The sequence below is a fragment of the Aptenodytes patagonicus genome, chromosome 9 (genome assembly GCF_965638725.1).
Source record: "Aptenodytes patagonicus chromosome 9, bAptPat1.pri.cur, whole genome shotgun sequence".
Classification (NCBI taxonomy): Eukaryota; Metazoa; Chordata; class Aves; order Sphenisciformes; family Spheniscidae; genus Aptenodytes; species Aptenodytes patagonicus.
Genome location: NC_134957.1, coordinates 23,050,957 through 23,072,677, shown reverse-complemented (window position 1 = coordinate 23,072,677; position 21,721 = coordinate 23,050,957). Strand labels below are relative to the sequence as shown.

Below are 21,721 nucleotides of genomic sequence, written 5' to 3'. Positions count from 1 at the left end.
CAGTCTGGATGCTGTCTGCAGAGACTGCAGGTTCATGTCACCGCTCCTCGCGTTTGCTGTCCTGCTCTGTGCCTTGGGGCTTCTCCCATACCGCCCCTGAAGTCCGTACTAATCCTACCTGCTCTCATCCCATTTTCTCCTCCATCTGTCACCTTTCTCTCAGACGTCATCAAAATGCAGAGCTGGGAAGGACCCCAGGAGATCAGCTATTCCATTCACAGGATTAAGTAAACTCAAATCATCTCTGATGGATATTTGTCTAACCTTATTTTTGAAAATCTCCAAGGAATGCTGCCCCAAGACTTCCCTATTTTGTCTGTTCTATTGTTCAGCTACTCAGAGCTAGAAAGATTTTTTTTTCCAAGTACCTAATCCTATTCTCCCTTGTGGTAAATTAAGACAGGCCACAATCGAAATGGAGAATAATTGATCACCAGCCTCCTTAGAAGAGAAGCAGCCTTCACATATTGGAATACCAATAGCACATTCCCTCTTATTTATGTCCTTTATAGATTAAACAACTCCATTTCTTTGGCCTTTCCCCACTGACCAGGTTTTGAGAGTCTTTTTTTTTTCTTTTTATAATTTCTTGCACTTACCTGATTTAACTACAAAAAATAATTTTGTTTGACATTCAAAACTGGACAGCGTAAACCAGCTAGTCGTCATCCTGGCTTAACTATGGACAGGATAATACTATACTAATATAGCCAGCATGTAACCGAATGTAAATTCTATAGCTTAATAATTTCTTCCTAATTCTCTCGTATTTGATCCCTGGGATAATCAGGAGTAATAGCAGCAGCCTGTCCCAGCTGCCATTTCTGCCCTCCCCTAAGCCCGAGCTCCTTTTGACAGTGTGGCTATTTATATAGCTGATAAATCTCCATTTTGTATATACGTATTTGCTTTGTCCTTCTGACACGTAGTACTTACACCAGTCTGTTTAAACAATCCGCTTTCACCCTCAGCCACACATCTGCTTTCCTTTATCTTGTGCGTGCTTGTTTGATTCAGCTTACGTGCTCGAAGAAAGGAAAGAAGATAGTCCTGCGCTTGATAAAAATGGCGTACAGCACAAGGTTCATTTCTCGACACTGCTACGGGCTTTCTGTCTGCATCTTGCAGAAATCACAGAAAGCAGCATTGCTTTCATTGCCTGCGTGTTCCCTGAATTTTTATTCTCTTGTCCACATACACAAAAAGTTCCTTAAAACAGAGATTTGGCCTGGTTTGCTGTACGTCTCTCATGTTGCCCAGACGAATTCCTAAATTTTATTGAAATCAATTACAGTGTAAGCCAAGTGCTTCACTAAGGAGTTAAGTAATATATGTTACTCTGTAAGAGCTGTAGGAACATATGTGATAAAATATCCACGGATCAAATAATTATTGTTTCCCATACTGTGGGTGTTAAAATTTAGTCAATTAGGAAATAACGTCCATTTATTGAGTGTTGGCAAGAAGAGGGCAAGAAAAGAGAAGTCGTAGTAGGGAATGCCTAACCTATTAAAAATAACATTATCCAGTTACAGTTCTTAATCTGCTATATGGGCTGAACTTTCTCGAAACCAGGTGTGTACGAAGTGTCTTCCATGTGCAGACGCGTGCTATTCACCGAGATGTTTATGTGCTCTACCACTCTGTGAAAAATAAAGGGTCTCTTAAAAACTTGGGGTATCGGCGCTGGAGTTTATAGTCGACGAGTGGGGACTGGTCCTTCTTTTGTGGAAATACGAAGGAAATGCACTGTTGGCACAGGGCAGCGACCTGCACTCGGGTAACGTCAGGCGTGGACTCGCTCTGAGCTCTTTACCTTTTCTGTACCTCTTTGAATGGTTTCATCTTCCTCCATGGCAGCACCTTTCTCTCCTCTGGGCCTCCCCCCACTCCAGGGGCTGTTTCTCCACCAGAAAGTTCCTGCCAAGCTGGAGGCTGAGAGCTCGGGGGAGGGCGATGGGAGAAAAGATGATTCCTTTCTTCTAGATTCGTTATTAAAGTTTCTTCTCAAAACGAAAGTAAAAGCGGCAGGCAGGAGCTTTGCGCTTACTGTCTTTCCCTCATTCGCCCGTGTGCTTACTTAACGCTCAAGGACAAAAACGCGGTGTTTCTTCTTCATGTGTTTTCTGCAAACAGCCTCGATAGCTGAGCTTGTTCTTTCCCGCTATTGCATTCTCACCACCAATAATAATCTTTGGGGCCATTTTGTTTCCAAAAGCGCTCGTATGATTCCATTATCTCCTCATTGCTCCTTCAGTAACTCCTAGGCAACACCGTTATCTTCACATCCAGTGCTCAGCAACACCTGCAAAACACGGGAGCCTCTAAAACGCGCTGCAGAAGCCTCGCGGGAGGCAGCGATTGTTCCTGCTGCAGCCTTGGAGGGGAAACTTATGGAGCAGTTCAGTCAGACATGTCCAAACCCGATGTATTGTCCTCTGGAAATATAATGACAGCACAAAGCTGTTAAAACATTCACTTAGCATTAGCTATTAAAAATAGTTTGTAATGTTTTCTAAATCAAAATTGGAGAGATAAGAGAGGAAAAAAATGTATTCCGTACATGTAAGAAACAAGCTAATGCACAGAGCCTTGTATTTTCAGAGCCAGGTGAGAAGGAGGATTGTGATTATTTATTCTTGTAATACCTTTTATGAACAAATCTCTACATGATCATGAATATTGCATAGAAAAGTACGTTTGATCCTACTTCACCCATCTCACTCACAAGGACAGTCTGTGCGGTGTTGTGTTTTGGAAGTTTTCATCAGCGGTGAGTCGGTTCTCCCTGTCGGGGAAGAAGAATAGTTGCTGGTAGAGCTAATTTAAGGAGCACATCTTTTTTCCTAGGAGATTTGTTATCAAGTTTTTTTGAGAATGTGGTGAAGATAGATGCTATTTCTAAGAACTAGTCCAAGACTCAAATTTAAACACAGTGCACAGTATTGATTTAATTGAACAAGTTTAGTGTGATGCTTAACAGCCTTTTCTCAGCACTTCACTGGGCACAGAGGGAGAGGAAAGAAGCAATTTTCCAAGTTAGGACAAAACAGGAAAGATTTTCTATTGCATATTCAGCCTGAAATATCCTTTTCACTAGTCAAAGCCTACATACTAGAGGGAGATATTTGTACAAGACATTAGTTAATGGATTTTTCCCCCCCCCCAGAGCATTCCAGAGGAAGGAGCCAGGTTTTAAAGACTACGAGCTTCTGGACAGTGCCCTGTCTCATGATAGTTAATACTGTCTGGCAGATCCATGAGCAAGTTTGCTAAAAAAATCATGATGTACAATTTATTTCCAAGATTAATGATTTGTTTAAAATAATACCTACTGCTTATCTTTAAAAAACCTCACTACTAAATCTTATTTGAGTAAATAAATGCTGTACATTGATTTTATTTTTCCTCTTAAATGAATCCTTTGACATAGCATTTATCTTTAGGGCACTCTGAAAAATCAAAAAGTACTTACATTAATTTAATACACCTAAATATTGGCTTTTGAGAGTGGGTAGAGGAAGGAAATCTTGATTGTGTGTTGCTAAATTTGGCTTTTTAAATATGTATGCCTTGAAATTTGAATCACCTTATGTGGTCATGACTAAGTAATTAACGTTCTGTTTTCTGATGATCATTTTTTGTTATCTGTTCCTAAAAAGACATAGAGATGTGGGGCCAGTGCTCCTCTTACACCAGTATATATCGGGAATAGTTCTAGTAAAGGCAGTACAAAATTTGATGGGCAAAGCCAAAATAAGTATGAAGCGGGTAAGGAGGAAAACAGGAAATTATCTGTTTTTTACTACAGTTTATCAGCACCCACAATTTCACATCTATGGTGGAGCAGTTGACACGATAGATCTCAAAACACTTTTTTTAGTGCCACCTCCACCTACCGCTGTCTCCCAGCTGCCGTGACCACGTGCCCTCCGTGGTTTGGCAGGGGGGATCATGGTAGGCGATACGCAGTACCGCTGCACAGGCTGCTGCCGGCACGGAGCGGAGGTTGCGCTGGGCGTGTCAAACAGCCACGGAGCTGTGGGTGTTCTCACGTGAGTTGTGAAAAATTCATAATTAAGACTATTTTACTTTTCCCTTCCCAACGTAGAGAAATGAGCTGTTGCTGAAAAACAAGGGGCAGGGATAATCAACTTAGGAAGGAGATGAGGATGAACAGGTTTGGTTGTAAAGGTTACAAACATCAAGGAGGGAAAAAGAAAAAATTTAAGCTGGATCAAGAGGTTAAAGCCAGGGCGTAATGGGACAGAGATAGGTTAGGGGTTCTTTGAACTGAGAATCAGGGTGATTTTCTTGCCAATGAGTTGTGTATGAACGGGAAATGGGTTCCAAGGAGAAGGGGCAGAGACCCATCTCCCCTGAATCTGAGAATGTGTTTAGAAAACAGAGATCTGCACTACCCAGTCTGCACTGCCAAACATGCCCGAGCTGATTTCTCAAGATTTATGCTTCTACACAGCCTCGTTTGCAGCACAGGAATCCCATCAGACCAGTGGCCTGTGTTTTCCGGTTTCTCGTCCTATGGAACAGAACTTCCCATCACGGAAAATGATGGCAGTATGTCACCTACTCAAAGGCATTTCTTCATGCCTACAAGCAAAATTTTGCAGCATGAGGATTTGTATTTTGTTCTTTTATGCCTCTGATGTACCCTATTTGTTTAGCCAGCAGCAAATGTATTCCCAGCAGATGAGGCTTGAAGAATCTGACCATGTTTCACCATTACTTCTTTCTTTTCTTCAGCCCTCCCATGAATTCCCTGATGAGTTCAGGCTCTGTAAGTATCTTACGATCAACCCTTTCCTCCTTGTCTCTCTGTAGGATCTGATACGAAGAGATATTCTGTATTACAAAGGTCGCATAGACATGGATAAATATGAAGTGGTGGATATAGAAGACGGGAGAGATGATGACTTCAATGTCAGCATGAAGAATGCCTTCAAACTTCATAACAAGGAGACTGAGGAAATGCACTTATTCTTTGCCAAGAAACTGGAGGAGAAGTTACGATGGCTTAGAGCTTTCAGAGAAGAAAGGAAGATGGTAAAAGAAGATGAAAAGATAGGTGAGGAATATGAAATGAATCTGAAAGGAGATTGGTGGTAATGCTTAATTTAGCCCCAACTGTTGGAGAAGCCCACATTTTTTTCGTAGTAGAATTACAGTTCAACCTTGTTCAAATGTCCTTGGTTGCTCTCATAGTCATAAATAGGTCTCTTTCCAATTCAGTTACTGTTATTTTTGGCCCTCAATAAACAAATTCTGCCCATAGCTTCAAGCCTGGACCTCCGTGGGTGTTGTGGGAGAAGGAAGTCTTTGGCCATCTGACTTCAGAGTCTCCTGGCTGCATCGTTTCTGCTCTGGTTAAGCATGCCTTGTGTAGGGTAGGAGGGCAGCGAAGTCAATGACTTATCAGCCGTGCCCTTCCCTCAGCATCAGCCCATAAATTGACAGTAACCAACGTCAGTTCAGGCTCAGTTTGTGTTGCTCAGCTGTAAAGCACTGGGCATATTTATGACACTGTATAAAAAATAATGGGTCTAATCTTACTTTTCATACAGCCCCTGCACAAGTGAGATTATAAAGAGGCCTGCCCTTTCAAGGAAGATTTGCTTTTCAGTAAAATACCTGCCCGTACACACAGCTCACTGGGTGATGCTTTGCCACCTAGGGCGTTCTGTGTTCGCCAAACAGTGCAGAACATTCCCCCCTCCCCAAAAGATAAAGCGGTTTTGTAAGCAATCTTCTGAATTGTGTTTGCCGTGTTCCCTTTTTCAGGCTTTGAAATTTCTGAAAATCAAAAGCGGCAAGCGGCAATGACAGTAAAGAAAGTCAGTAAGCAAAAAGGTAACCGGCAACATGCACTGTGCCTGGTGATGTGAGGGTGGAGCGGGCTGGGCTGAATCCTGCTGGGTTAGGATCCAGCGTCCCCCTTGAATTTCCCCCTCCCCTTTCTCTTTTTTTATAAAATACCGTTTGTGCTTTGTATCTTTTCTTAATGTATCTGTGGGCCAAATTAATCTCTGGTCTCATGTGGTTGAAGCCAGTGGTATTTCACCAGAGATGAATTTGATCTCATGTCTCCAGTCTGATGTCCAGAAGCTGTCCCCGGGGGCAGAAATCTATCTCAGTTGTTTATCTCAGGCTGAAATGGCAGCGAGTGCGGAGGTGTGTAGGGGTTCTGCTAATTCCCAAAGTCTCCCATTAGCAAAGAAAGAAAGATGGCTAAAACACTGGAGATGGTGAGGGATCTACCCCTTTTCTGCTTTTGGAAAGGGGATACTCATGTTTCCTGGGGCTACGTATAACTTTTTAAGGACAGCACAGTAGCATCAGCTCTAGGAAATAAAGTATCTTAGTAAAGACATTATATCTCTCTAATGTCAGATTCATTTCCCCACCCAGGCAGGCTACAGCCAACTAATAAATGCCATGCTAGATATTAAACAGTCTCTCAACTGGCAAAACAGCCAGCGTTAATTATCTCTCGCAATAACTCTTGCAGCTACAGGTTTTGAAATAGTAAATACGGAGGGAAAGTCAGAGAGGTCATTTTTCAAGTTTTCCAAAGCTTCACAAAGTTGTAGACGTACGGATTCATTACCAAAGTACCGTGGCACAGCTAGACCTATAAATGGGGTTTGAGACAACTCATCACTTCTTGGCTATAGTCAGTTCCAGGCAGATATGTCCCCGCTCTGTACAGGCATTGGATTGTTTTTGGTAAAAGTTGAAGGAGCTCTTTGCTTTCTGCCTCACCTGTTTGTTGTCTACTGGCTTTGCTGGTCCAGTAGTGGTTCGCTAGGCCGACTGTAAACTCCTTGGTTTGCTGTGTCTCTCCATTGTCATTAGTCTTCTCCTCTCTACTATCTTCCTATGTTGTCCTCTGAGATGTTCTCTAAAAACTCTCCTGGCCAGATTTTCTAAGCTCAAAGTATGCACACACCCAAAAACGGGCCCAGGGAACACGTCTCTCACACAATGCACGTGTAGTTCAGGCAGTAGCGGATGCTGCCACGAGCTCGGTTTTGCAGATGCGCCCCTCACCACTTGCATGCTTGTCCCTCAGCACAGAAGCAACCACGGAGATTACGGCAACTGGAGAATTAGAGAAACTGACTTGCATGATGGCCACGACAAAAACCAGTTTTAATTATTATTTGCTGTTCAATTAATTGTATTATTAATTAATTAGGGTATTAATTAATTAATAATTGTACTGTTGAGTCATCAAGTGACACAGTTCAAAGGTGCCTGAGCATGCCTACCAGTATTCCCACTTAAATCACTGGACTTGCATCCTGACAAATATAATATGCCTAACCATACTTACTTCTTACACAGCAATTGCTCTCTTGTTTTCTCTCTTTCTCTTTCTCTCTCTTTCTCTCTGAGATGAAAAAGGAGGGGCTATTATCTTAGACTTCTCTGACTATAAAATTAATTAGCTCCTAAAACACCAGTCAGCATGTCTTTTATGAAGGACAAGCTTATGCTATAACACTGGCAGTTCTTTTTATGAGATGAAGTCCTCGAGTCAGACAGAAATCCAGTCAGACCCCAAGCGTCAAGTTAAGTGAAGCCTGGTTGTTTTACTTGAGACATGAAATCTGAAAAACAACAAATAGGGTCATTAAATTAGTAGCTCTGTTTCTTTTGTCCTAGATTGTGGTAATCATAGCCCAGTCTCAGATTAATTAAATTAAATTAAATACCGGCATTGAACGTTTTGCTGAAAACTCTTAGTTTTCTTACTCTGTGGTTTGTCTTGTGCCCACGACCCAAGAGAGGCACGAGGCTGCCGGAGCAGGGAGCTGGTGGCATTGCTCAGAAGAGGGCGGTAGGAGGAAATCCCTGAGAGCTGGCTTCTAGTGACTGATTTTTTGTATATTGCCAACAATTTTTTTTGCCAAAGACCTTGGCAGGCACTTGGGGCTGTGTTGCTGAGGCTGAGGTGCAGCTCTCGGGGCTGGGAACAGGCAGACGGGTGTCCCTATGCCAGGAGGTTGCAGGCACCGCGCGCTGCCTTTGCCCTGCCCGCGCAGCCTCCCACAGCACGACAGTAGCATTGGAAGGGGCTTCAAGTTGGTTTTGGAGCATCAGTTATACCTGGAAAGCAGTGAAGCCCTTCAGGAGTAGGAATACTTCCACTGCATTCAACTGAACTATTTATTCATTTAAATTTACGGACTTTGCAGGACAGGTCTCAGTGCCTGCAGCAGGGCTTGACGGCTCAACAGCTTGACCTGACATGTCGAGAGCCCTGCTCCGTGTCAGTGGATGCCTGTTACAGACTTCTTTCTAGATTATCTCAGTTGTTCCCTCCACCTCTTAAATGGGAAACCATGGTAATTTCCCTGTCACAGAATACTTAAGGAAGAAAGAAAAGCCGTGAAGGAGGTGAAATGGAAAATGCAATCCTCTTTGTTTGAGGTGAAGCAGAAAAACATTTTTCAAATAGTATAAACTGCCGCTTATTTCATGCACTGTTGTACCACACCTCCCAGAAGTATTGCTCTGGAGCTGGCTGGCGTGCATTTGAAAAGGAAGCATTTAAACTACCGCTCGCTGCAGCAGGCAAGGGAGAGACGCTGAGAGATCAGCTGACAGCAGGAGAAGAAACCTTAAAACTCTGCTTTTTAAACTAATGGAAACTTTATCCAGGTGATTAAGAGAGAACACAGCTCTCAGTGTTTTGAGAAGTTTTTGATCCCAAAATGAGGGTCCTCTGTGGGGCACAAGTCAGCCCTCTCTGGAAGCAACCCCCTCCCAACGCTCACGTCTGCACAGAAATGTGTGCACTCATGCAGTGCCAGGCTTCCTTCCAAATCGATTTAATGATGCGCAAGGTCAGATTTCAGCAATATACTAGGATTTGCACTACTTATTGGATAGGGAAAAATGTAATGATATTAGACCAGGTGCCTTAAGACAGCATTAAACCAATTTTTGGCCTTCTTTAAGTCCATTAGACATAAACTAAATGGGTAGTGTTGGCTTTGCACCTTACCAACAGATAGAGAAAAGGGCTGTTTGTTGGGTTGGTTTTTTTCTTTTTGCATTGATTGTTCAAGATTTTGCCTCTCGGTTACTGCCCTTTAGCCTCTTTCAATGTCAGTGTGGTAACTGGGAATAGAATTCAGTGTGGTGTCTCCTAGAAGTAGTAAAGTAACAGTGAAAATTATTTGTCTTGACTTACAAAAACAACAAAAAACCCCACAACCCTTTTTAAGCTACAGCCAAGCAAGCGTGCAACTTTTCTGCAGGCAAGTCCAGGTACCACCGAGGACCTTTGCTGCCTGCGCTGACGCTGCAACGTTAAGATAGCATCGAGTTGCACTTCCAAAATTGTGCTCGTTATTGACTAAAGCAGTGGAAACAAGTCTAAAGTTCCACTGAAAATTGATCCTTTGTGGATCTCCAGTCCATCCTTAACATAGACACAGGATTATCCAGGGTACTTTTTCCATTTCTATGCGTCTGAAAACAGAAGGCTCCTTTAGTGCCTCTGTCCATCAAGGGCTTCTGTTCTGCTGGCCACTTCTAATCTCCCCTCCGACGATTAGTGTTTGCAGCTTTCAGAAACATTCAGTTACTTTTCTGATCCCCAGCTTTGTCCACATCTGTCCCCATGCAGGACAGCATGTACACGTAAGGGATTTTTGCTCATGTTCCTAGAAGCTGTCAGCCAGGGGTGTCAGGGGGAATTAGAGGTTCCAGTGCCCAGGAAGGAGACCCCATTCTTAAAGCACCGTTTCCCACTAATGTTTCCATTCTGGAAAATGTAATGTCTGTTGAAATATAAAGAAGTGACCTTAGTGCTAGGTGGAAGGGTTTCCCACCCCAGGAGAGCTCTTCAGACCCATGCTGTGAGCCAGCTCCTTCCTGCCCTTCTCTCTGTCCTGTGTATTCTCCTCTGCACTGTGCCACAGCTTCACCAAAGCAGACGCCCTCAGCCCAGACAAGCCTTTAGCCTGGTGGTCTGGGACCTGCGGAAGGAGGGAAACATATATTCAATCACCATCACCCCTAGCCCTGAGCTGAGGAGGATGCTGTCATTAAATCTGCCCATAAATACTCAGCTATGCAAACCCAGCAGGGGTTAAATCATCAGCCAGCATGAACTGCTTTGGCCTGCAGTAAAACACCCTCTGAGTCACTGAATTTTCCTGCTAATTTCTTCCTTTCTGATCACGAGCTCACAGCGAACTATGTCGTAAAAACCCTGACCCAAACACCCAGCAGCTTTTCTCTGACTTCTCACACTTCTGCACTTCAAGCTCTCCCCCAGCAAGTCTGCGTAGCAAAACGAGATGACTGCACGTTAGCATACTTGTGCTGGCTTCATCCAGCTGGCGAGGACAGGTCTTACCAGGTAACAGAGTCCGTAGGTACCTCCTGTGGTTCTCCTGAGTGTTTAAGCCTATTTTATTGCACCTTCATTGCTAACAAGATTGACGTGGCCCCAACACGTCTCCCCATCCTATTCACACATGTAAGCATAGCCTCGGGGGGATTGGAAGAGACTGAGCAACACGTAGACTAACCACTTTAAAACAAAGAGGGGCATTTGCACTTTCAGATAATCAGGGTCACTTCCCTTTTTTCACAGAGCTTCCCACAGCGTAGGTGAAAGAATGGAGCTAATCGTGTTCTCGGTGGTATTTCCCCACAGATTCAGAGAAATCACAGAGCTCATCCCATTGCTTGTAAAATACAGACCCTACCCAAAACCCCCAAAACGCAGGCGTTGCGCAGTGCCCACCTGCGGCCCGCCCAAGCACTTCGGGCTTTGGGTCCACAAGCACTAGTCTCACTGATGATAGTATAGATAGATGGCTTCTCACTCAAGGCGTTAGTAACCCAGCTGGAGTCAGTAGTATCATCTGAGTTCCGGTCGGATATACAAGCTAAAGCAAATCATGAATGAATTCTTGGCTGGGAGGCCTCTAAGGATGGTACCGGTGACTCGGCAATGGGCACATGCTTCTGAGCAAATTCTCCAGGGGAGTTTTTTGGTGAGATGTGAAACGGGCCTCTTGGGTTTTCCATTGGCCATCGTTTGAAGAGCCAAGATGTTGACACCAATGTCGTGCTGAGATTCCAGCTGAATTAAGATTGTCAGCCCAGATACTCCTGCACGTTCAGTTTGGTGAGGTATTTTAGGTAAGGGGCAGTGTTGCTACCCAGAAGAGGCTGCATTTCAGGGCAGTGATGGATGAGCTGATCTCTTCCTATCAATGAAACAGGCAGAGTGATCTTTGCTATCAGTGCACAGAATGCTGGAGGAGAGGGAGGCTGTAGAAATACAAGATGGGATAAATTAGTTTTCACCTGGCTTTGATTGATAAAGCCCTAGTATCATTTATTCCATCTTGCCTCGCTTAGCTTTTGCTTATCACATGAGGAATCATTATCTTAATGTCTAGTCTAATGACATCAGGTTGCAGTAACAGACTTGATAAATAGACTCAGGAAGGTCAAGTTTCCTCAGTATTTGTAGATACTGTGGTTGGCTGTGGAATAGCCAGGACACAAGATTACTGTTTTCCTCTGTTGCATTCCTCAAGCTGCAGTTAGGCCTTTTCCCTCTCTCTTCCTCCAAAACAGAGAAGTTAGGCTAGCGGTGAGAAAAGGGAGTTAAGGCATGTTCTCCTCACCGGTACCATCCCTGGTAATATCTACCTCTGCCAGGCCACGGAGTTGCGCGAGTATGACAAAATTTGAGTCGGGTAGTTTGGCGTGGAAGTGTAAACCAACGAAGTCCGCAGCTGCCCAGGACTGCCTTCGGAGGCAGACGTTTCCTGTTCACAGCTGCCATCCACACCTCTTGCTGTAAAAACTAGGCCTGCAATCCGGGAGCAGAACTAATACCAGACACAGCGTAGTTTGCTAACTCTAAACGTAACAGCAACCAAGTGAATAGTGGTGAAGTGCTTTGAGATCCTCTGTTGAAATGTGCTGAAGAAGGGCAAAGGGCTGGACTCATTCAGCCATTACTGCTTATTTCTTTGACTTAAACTCGTCGCCATTGCAGGAGTAATAAACCGTACGACAATTAGTGTTCTTGAGGTATGTTCCTGGCTACCCCATGTTGTGTATGGGTTACAATATTCAGGAGGACACTGAATTTATGGGATTTTAGAGCATGGCTCCTGAAAGCTGCAAGTTGGCTCAGCTGCTACTGAGATCAGAGGGAGATGAAAGGTTCCGTAGCGCAGCACTGCTTCCTTTCCTACCAGCAGCCTCCACTCGGCCAGTAGAGAACGCAGGTGTTGATATTTTATTGTCTCCCACTCAACTCTGGCTAATGAACAGCGTGGTATCTAGACAGCTAGGTAGAAGAAAAGCCTATGAAATAGCTCCTGATCAAAGTATGAGCTAAAATCTTAAAGGTTGAGGATGGAATAAACAGCTTGTAAGGCAAGTTTCCATGGGTGTGTGTGTGTGTATATATATATATATATATATATAGGCAAATCTGAGTGTGTTCTGTGTGTGTTTTGTATTAACTCCGGAAAGGTGCAGTGCTAATGTAGCTGTCCTGCTATATCATAACTGGGTCTGTCTGCACGTGTCCATGTGGATTGCCTGTGAGTTAATAGCATGCTCCTAAATCTTCAAGTGCTACTGAAGTCATGTTGTGACCTCAGATAGAAGAGACACTTTGAAAAAAAGAACTAGAAGGAAAAAAAAGAGAGAGGTTTAAATCTCTTTAATTGTTTTCTTCTGAGCTGAGAAATCCAAAAGATTTCAAGTGACGTTGCCTAGTACTAAAAAAAGACATGATTTCAACTGACAGCGCAGCATCTCTCTTTACCAGTTTTGTCTAGCCAAATTATAAACCCTGGAGTATTCTTTTTCTCATTCTGAACAGATTTCCACAACCCCCACCCTGCCAAACGATCTTGCTATGCAGCTGCAGCCTTTATATTCTGCTACAGTGCAGAATTATGCATGAACCAGCAGAAGGAGCTCCAAGTCTGGTCATTGGCGTATAGCTGCTTTCTTACACCTTGGAAAGGCAGCGCAGCAGCTGTGTCTAGAAATCATTACTTATCTACCGATTCTTTCCCTTTGCGCTCTGAATTCTGTTCGCCAAGCAGCCCAGAATTGCATTGGAAAAGAGCTTTGCTCATTTCTTTCTGTTGAATTGCCGTGGAGTTACGGCTTTGCATATAAAAAAAAATCCCTCAAGAGACAATTTTGCACAACGGCCCCTAGTTCTGATGAGGGAGCAAACCACTTCAGAGCAGAGTAGAAAAATACCAACCTGTCATACTTTCTCCCAGAATTGCTCTTTCTCAGGATTTGCAGATGTGCAGATTAGGTGAATCTCCCTCCTCCCCCCCCCCAGTTCCTGTGTTCCACCTTGTCAAGAACATGGGTATGTCCAAAAAAAAAAAAAAAAGCCATTCTTGGGGCACCTCAAGCTATTGCAAAGTGCTGCATCACAACAGTTTCACAAGAAAATGTATTCTTACGGAATTATCAGCCTGACTTGCCAGAGCACAAATGTTTTTATTTGCATGCCCACAAACAGACGGTAATTATGCATGCCATTGAGATCCGCAGTCTTGATCATTCAGGCCGTGGAGGCCATTTGATAAATGTGATAAATATGCAAACCTTCGGCTGCTTGTTCAAGTGGAACCAGCCAGGAGCTTTTGACGTTCGTCCAGCTGAGATGGTAATGCCAATAGCCTAGATCCTCAAGCAGGGCCACACAAACAACTTTGAGAATATGGGTCTGAGCTTCTTTACTGAGGGAAGTGGCAGTGTGTGCATGGGTATGTTTCAAGCAAGGATAGACATTTTTCAGGAGTTTGGACCAAAAAAGGCTATTTTGGGAAAGAACTGAATGGGGTTTGCTAGTGATCTGGCCAGGGGAGTCTGCCTTTTTTCTCTTTTGGAGAAGACAGACTATGGATTACGTTCTTTGCAGTGTAACCCCATCAATGTCAGTGGACTTCAGCCAGACTGTCCTTTCTCTACTTCTTCAGCCTTCCAAGTGCATAACATTCTGCTGATCCAGGAGATTTCTTAGCATTTCTGCATCATGATTAAAATACATTAGTTGACCCTCCACACATTGGTATAGAGACAATAAAGAGCTCAGCCCAGCTCAGCATGGCAGACCGGATGCATCACAAAGCTGACTGCTGCTCCACAGCCACAGGATGCAAAAGACACTGGGCCATGTCATTAAAGCAATGTGGTTTTAAGGTCTTCCAAAGCTAGAAACAATTGCTGAATGTCCCTTAGTAGCAGCTTTAGAATCACGGCTCTTTTGTGTTGTAGAACGTTAGTTAGTCATCTTGGTGGCACAAGGACCATTTGCCTTTGAAGTAATTCCTGAGCCTTTGGGTCAGTCGAAGATCCAAACCACTTAGCAGACAGAAGAAGATGTATTTCCCAACTCTAGCCATGTGAGGGACCTGTACCAGATCCTAACCTTCCCACAGATCCTAAAATTCCTCACCAGTCTCTGCTGGGAAAAATGGCCAAGGCACTAAAGGCTGGTGGCCTCCAGGAGAATGTCTACACTCTTGTGTGCGTTCAGGGCTAGAGTTTGCCCTCCAGAGCAGACTCTGCAGTTGGTTACACTGCTCTCACGTTGACCTGCCTTCCAGCAAGGCAACTCGGAGCAGGACAGTGGTAGAAGGAGGGTTGGAAGAGGTAGGGCAGAGATGAGCTCAAGCCCATGCTCGACTCTTACGGGACGTCATTGGCTTAACTCACATAGTGTGGTAAATTCAAATTGGCGGTTGGGACCTGCCAACAAGGATGGCACAAAAGTTGTCTCGAGTATCCTAGAACTGACCCTGTCCGGCTTTGACCCCAGGACAGCAAGGGCTCTGGGGCTGCACTCTGCTCTGCAGGCCTTCTGCGGGAAGAGAGGAGCTTGGGAAAGACAGAGTAGAAAACTTGTTGATGAGTAACTCTATTCCAGCATGCAGATACAAATACAGAACATCTCCAGGTTATTCTTTTCAAGTAAGTTTGAAATATGAACTGTGATGAATTTGTTAAAGATTAATAAGTATGAATCACAGAGCGGTTTTTGTCCACCGTAAGGAAAGGTCTTGGTTACTCCCTACAGTGGACAGAGAGCTGCATGATTTGATGGTATTTGCTGTAAAGAAGGAGAAATCAGTTAGACATAGTCAAGATGATATCTCTGTTTGGTCTGCACCTTTTGAGGATTTTAACAACCCTTGATTGGTAAATTCTATAGCAAGGGGAAGCGAATTAATTATCTTTCCTAAAGCCGTACTAAAGCCTTAGCTTTGTATCTGAAAGAGGTCCTGAATTACAATGCGGCAACGTATAAAAGTTGTCTGATGAGCTCCGTGAGTGCACTTGGTGAGGCTTTTTCCTTTGTCTGTAAGTACCTGACTGTGTGCAGCCTTCCTGTGCCCGGGCCGGCCAGCGCTGGTCCCACAAAGCATGTGTTTGTGTGTGGGTAGGAACCGCTAACTGAATGCAAAGAGTCGCATTTCTTTTACACACGTTGCTGTGGTACCTGGGTGCTAATCACCATATTTTGCCTTCTCTAGCACCTTCCCAGCCGAGGATCTCAAAGTGTTTTACAAACATTAATTAATTTAGCTCCACAACCCTCGTGTGAGGTAGGTGGGTAATGCCATCCCGCTTTCCAGATGAGGACACTGATCTACTTGGGTAGAGTCGCCTCGCTCCTGCGGTTAAAACCAGGGGAGGCAATGGCCTCGAGATGGCCCTTGCGAAGCCTGCCACCCGTCACGCGGCCGGGGCTGCCCTCCCCGCAGAAGGAAGAGCAGTTCTGCATGCAGCAGAGGGGATCCAGACATGGCCAGAGCTTACAGCAACCTGCTTCAGAGCCCTGCTCCTCTCTTCTTCCTGCCCTTCTCTGGAGTTGTGGTTTCCAGACGATCACGCTACCCTGAGGCTGAAGGAGGGATTATCCCTCATCAGTGGAGTTGCGGGGAAGGAAATACAGAAGTAGCTATATTACTGTTCCCTGTAGTCTACACTTTGGCGGTGACATGCCTCCCTTCTGTTCCACGTCCATTCACCCAGGGCCGCCCTTTCTACACCATCCTTTACAACAGGTTGTGTAGGTCCCAGCTTGCTGAAGCTCCCCCTTTCCGTGGGAAAGCTGTAAGGGCAGCATCCCCTCACCGCGTTCCTGCACAGGAGCTGTGACTCACGTATGTGAGAATTATGTGTCTAGAACCTGAAAGCGTAGCCTTGCCAGTCCATCCATTGCTACCAGTTTGGATTGAGCAGAATCAGCCTTTTCTGCGTTGCGTGCAGCCGTTTTTGGCTGCAACCAGACTGGTAAATTTAAAATGAACCCTATGGAAAAGTCCTACAAACTTTCCTAAAGAAAATAATGAGTTGCCCTTTGTATTAGGCAGAATAGCGCTGAAGCGGCACGGGTCCCTGCAGCGTAGCTCTTCCTCCAAAGCAGCTCTGCTCCGTTCTGGTGCAGGAACCGGTGCCGAGTGGTCCTCGGGGTCGCGCTCCTCGGGGCTGGTCACCGGGGCATGTTGGGGCAAAACCTCTTTCCAAGCGTAGCTGGGAGGGAGGGTGAAAACGGGCTTGGAAACAGCAAGTGTTAAATTTGCGAGCGGGTTGAATGATGCAGTTGTCTGCCTTCGTCTGACCAGATTGATGCTGCCTATGGCCTGGCCGTGTTTGTGCCTCGTTAGGTCACAGAGGACTTTTCCATGAGGGCAGGCAAAACTCTGCCAATACAAAAGTAATGGATCTTTTCCAAATCTTCAACTCGTGGTCTAGTGTAGGTAGCCTCTGAGCTGAGAGTTCAGGCAGCTGCTGCGTTCCTCCGTAGATTTGCCGTCTCTAGCACATCTCCCTGTTGTTTGGGACCCTGGTTATTAAGTGATAAGAAGCGATAGCATGACGAAGAAAGACTATTGACCCAATTGCACTTTGACTGATCTGTTTCTTTTTCCCCCCAATCATCGATGCAGGTGTGAGCTACTCCAAGTCGGTTCCTCCAGCCTACCCACCACCCCAGGATCCATTAAATCAGGGACAATACATGGTGACAGATGGCATATCCCAGTCCCAGGTCTTCGAGTTCACCGAACCCAGACGCAGCCAGGCACCATTCTGGCAAAACTTCAGCAGGTTAACACCATTCAAAAAATAATACCTAGAGAGATGGAGAATTTTAACTTAAAAGAACTAAAATTTAAAAATAAAAATAAATAAAATTATATTTATAGATGGACCTTTTTTCGGAGAAGCACTGTTGCAACTAAATATATATACATATATATATATACACACATTTTAAAAATAATAATATATATACATATATGTATATATATAGAAGGACCAAAAACTTTTTTTGTTGTTTTTGGGAAGCAATCTGCTACTAGATACTAGGAAGCACCAATGATTTCTAACCATGTGACCTATTTTATTTTATTCCATTGGTCGGACATCTTTTTTTTTTTTTTCTTTTCTTCTTCATTTTCATTCAAGTCGTCATTGGCATCCCAGAATGCTTTCTCGCTTGTGTGAATTCGTCATCGAAGTTCCTCATGGACTACATTGGTGTATATTTTATTTGATCTTATTTATGGGGGGGGGGGGGGGTTGTTTGTTTTTTGGAGTGCTGGGAGATCTCCGCTCCCTCTCCCTCCCTCTCCGCCCCTTCCTTGGCTGTCCCCGGAGTTATCATTTCAATGAAGAGCATCGACCCTTTCCCCGTCCCCGTCCTGCATTCTCTGGTCTGACTCGTGCCTGTCTGGATGTGCTCCCTTGTGCACCATGCTCTGCTGCGCAGTATTTCTCTGGCTTTACCTGTTTTGTTGTGGGCTGGTGAAAACGAGCAGAAGGGGTATCAGCTATTTAGGAAGTGAGAAATGGGTTTTCCTTGGTTAATTTTTTGCATTTTTTTTTTTAAGCACTGTCTTTTTCTCAATTCAGTGTGATTTGTTCACACTCGGAGTAAGACTGAGAAAAGAATATCAGGGGCTTTTAGTTCTTTCGCATTTAGTTTTATTTCTGTGGGGTTATCTTTGATTTATTTTCTTTTTAAGCTGAGACAGGACTCTGAAAAGCCCACTCCTATCTTTGTTTTCCAAGCAAAGATAAAAGCTTACAAACCGGTGGCTTCATGCCCTCCATTCCAGCTAGAGGAAAATTGGCTATTAGGCTCCAACAAATGGCCAGTTTTCTTTCTTCAGGAACTAAGGTCCCATCCTGTTGGCCACGCTCACGCCTGCACAGTACTGCGTTAATGAACCACTAACTGCCACTTACAGGAGCAATGCTCCCAAAAGTGAGGAGCATGACTGCGCTCACTGCCTGCTCTACTCTATTGCATGTGAGACCCCTGGCTTCACTTGGGCACTGACCTCCCAAGCAGAACATGAGCTGCCGGTAGTGACCCGTTAGCGGAGGGATCATGGCCTAAGTCATTGGAAGTATTTACCTGATATTTAATGCACCCGAGCTGCAGAGGAGTTGAGAAATGCCTTTCAGGAAAGATACGGATGTGACCTGAGAAGTTTAGCCGTATGACCTAATCTCAATCAGCGATCAGTTTAATCTAAACGGCATCAATGGTTCAGCAGAGGTGTATCGGTGTCAGCGGGCTCTGGAGTGATGAGCTAAACTCTCCAGGTCTCTTTCTCTCTCTTTTTCTCCCTCTGGAGATTCGTAGCTCTATTTTCAAAGACATTTCCTACAATTTCAGCCTTAAGTACATTTGTTTGCAAGCGCAAAAGCTTATGTTTAAGCTTGTAAAACAAATCATTGTGCACTAGGATGACTTTTTTTTCCTAGGGCGAATGAGACTGTTTAACCAGATTTAGAAGATGAACTTGAAAACTTTGCAGAGCTATTCTGCACCCTCCTTTGAAAATGTGGGATGAAGTGATTGATCGCGGTATTTATCATTTTCTTTTGAATCTGATACACCACATAAGCACCCCAGGCCAACTAGCGTGGAGATACTTTTTTTTTCTCTGCTAAGAAATACAAGCGAATGGGAAGAGCAGAGGGTGTGATTTCAGTATGTCCATGGAGCCTGTTTTATTTCAGGGCATATTACAAGGCAGTGGCTATAGTTTTTATTTCAGTACAAAAATAATCTCAGCACTTCTTAGTAATCTAGAAACTATCAATAAACAGCAGAGCCGGATTAGTGTTTTGGAGAGGAAGTGGTTTTGCCCCTCTGTGACAGGCAGCAGCGAAGCACCGGGAATCCCAAATAGGAGGCAACCCAATTTTGTATCAGAACTTATTTTTATGCTCTTTTGTATCTTTGCATTTTTATGGTCAGAGTTTAATACTGAATATGTAGCAAATATTATTTTGTTTCTTTAACAGAATGGGTATTTAAAGAAGCGAATGAGATGGGTTCTCAGAAGTTAACTGAAATGTTTTACTATTTCGGAATGGCTGGAGAGATGCAGAGAGAGAGAGAGAGAAAGAGAGAGATTACAAACTGTTGTCAACATGATGAAAATTTCACTTATTCCTTTGCCTTTTTAATTGCTTAGGGAAAAAAGTAACAAGCACATTAGTTAAGCCTGTTCATTTACTGTTTTGTGCCTCAGAGAGTGAGAATGAGACATCCATAATTTTTATGAGAAGATGCTTCCTAAATATTCAGCACTAGGAAAAAAGAAACACCACCGCCACACCATTATTTGCATCATAAATCAAGACTCGCTTGATCTGACAAGGCCACTTGTTGGACTCGCAGCTTCTTTCTTAAATGGAAAGCCAAAACAAGCTAGCGTTGCTAGTGCTTGCCGAAGCCAGGCGGCAGGCAAAGCAGATGCAGGCGTTTGTTCCGGAGGGAAGAGGGGCTTGGCTCTCAGGCATGGCATTCAAGAAAGCTCTTCCCCTCCATAAATTGCCAAGGTGCTGCAAGAGATGGAGCATTATCACAAAGAAGAACCAGCACTGGGTCCCACTTTTACTACCTACGGTGGCTTTCCCACTAGGGAGCAGGGCTGGGCTGCCTCGTGTGTCTGAAAGCGCTGGGAGCAGCGCAGATGCAATCAGATTGGGGTGATTTTGACTGAGCATCTGATACAGACTTTCATTTCAATGCCAGACAGGAGGAACCCACTTACCATTCCATATGCAGAAACAAGAGAGTTGTAACAAACTTACACGTTTACGGTATTTCTCTGGCTGAATCTATATATATATATATAAAAAATAACAATACCCTCTTCCCTAGGTAAATGACACGCATTACCCCTTGACCTAGACACTAGAACAGAGGATCTAAATTCAAGACTTTCGCCTCCCCACCCTCTCCAAAAAGATCAAACAAGAACCAACCTAGGTGCATCTAACAGTTGTAAATAGAAAATAATACATAGAGAAATATATTTGAAATTTGTTTCAGTTTCTGGACGGTCACTGGCCGTCCACTGCAATGTTATTGATAGTACACTGTGGTGCTTTGGGTTTCTGGTTTTGTTCTCTTTATGCTCTGTCATCTTTTCATTGCAGCTACATTTCAGGGAACATGTATATTTAGTAGCTATTGTAAGTTCTGCATGGCATCACCAAGCTTATTTTTCCTTAAGAAGAAAAGAAGAGTCTGTAGGAGTTTAAAGGCACTATGACGACAGGGACTTGTAGCAGAGAATTTAAAAAAAAAAAAAAAAAGGTTTTTAAAATTCTAGTTTGAAGCCAAATACTGATATTTTAGTGCTTTTGGGGTTTTAACAGTAAGAGCAAAAAAAAAAAAAAAAAAAAAGGAAAAAAAAAAGGATTTTGGTAACCCAGCTGATCCGCACTTGCCAGTTTTATTATTTTGTTTATATTGGACTGTTTGACCCTGTCAAACAAGTGTCAAAGTTGTGTGTATAAAACAAAAAAAGTGTTTAAAAAAGTGTTGTAAAGACACTGAGCCTTATGAAAATATTTATGGAATTAAATAAAAAGAAGTGAAAAGGCATCTGAAGGCATTTTAAATCATTTTCCTCAGAGCGGTCTCACTCTTTTCCCAAAGGCTGAGCACAAATCGCTGGGGTGGGGCTCCAGCTTGTCAGCAAAGCCGACACTAAGACACTCATGTGTAACCAAAAAATAGGTTTGTTCTGGAAATATCCCACCTCCCCCTTGCTTTGTGTCCTCCATCTGAACTGAGTGAAATGATTAATGAGTAGCTGGAGGTTCAACGCTGACAAAGTACCGCCTTGCAAGTGCTGGCAGGGGTTGCTCTAAGTGGAGCTCGGGTCAAGTCTTCTGCGAAACATGGTTTTAAAATGCTTTCTGTTACTGAACTTTGCTCAGCTCCAACCCAAACTTGAAGACAGCCGAATTCTCCAGACAGACATCTAATCACAAATACGTTGTGAGCAACGTAAGCGGCATGTCAGAGCATGTGGAAGTAGAGCAGGGGCTGGGTTTTGGAGGGGAGGGAGCCCGGCCACACGCTCCGCTGCGGAGGGCTGAGCCCGAGGAGATGAGCAGGTTCCCGCCCTGGTTTTCCCTTGGCGTGGAGGGAGCAAGTGCCCACAGGGAGAAGGAACCGGGTGCTTTACCCCTGAAAGGCAAAGTGCTCTCTCCAGAAACACAGTGGCATGTCGCAGGTAAGAAAGACAGTTGAGTCATGTATTTCTAGATAGCCCAAAAATACAGTTATAACCAAGAAAACGGGGGTTATCGCACCGTGGCATCCAGACCCGGTAGTGGTTGGGAGCGATGC

General features: G+C 44.1%; 1 protein-coding gene across 14 annotated transcripts in view; it reads left to right on the top strand.

Moving 5' to 3' along the window:
• Positions 1-21,721, top strand: part of ARHGEF9 (Cdc42 guanine nucleotide exchange factor 9) — a 235,122-nt gene that overhangs the window by 201,471 nt on the left and 11,930 nt on the right. For 8 of the 14 annotated variants that reach the window (XM_076347465.1, XM_076347463.1, XM_076347478.1 and 5 more), the window contains 3 exons: positions 4,843-5,086; positions 5,800-5,868; positions 17,001-17,160. In XM_076347465.1, the coding sequence (XP_076203580.1) occupies positions 4,843-5,086; positions 5,800-5,868; positions 17,001-17,160 (473 nt within the window). Of the gene's footprint in view, positions 1-4,842; positions 5,087-5,799; positions 5,869-17,000; positions 17,252-19,374; positions 20,969-21,721 lie in introns of those variants that run through there. The other 6 variants (XM_076347469.1, XM_076347468.1, XM_076347467.1 and 3 more) reach the window with 6 other exon arrangements.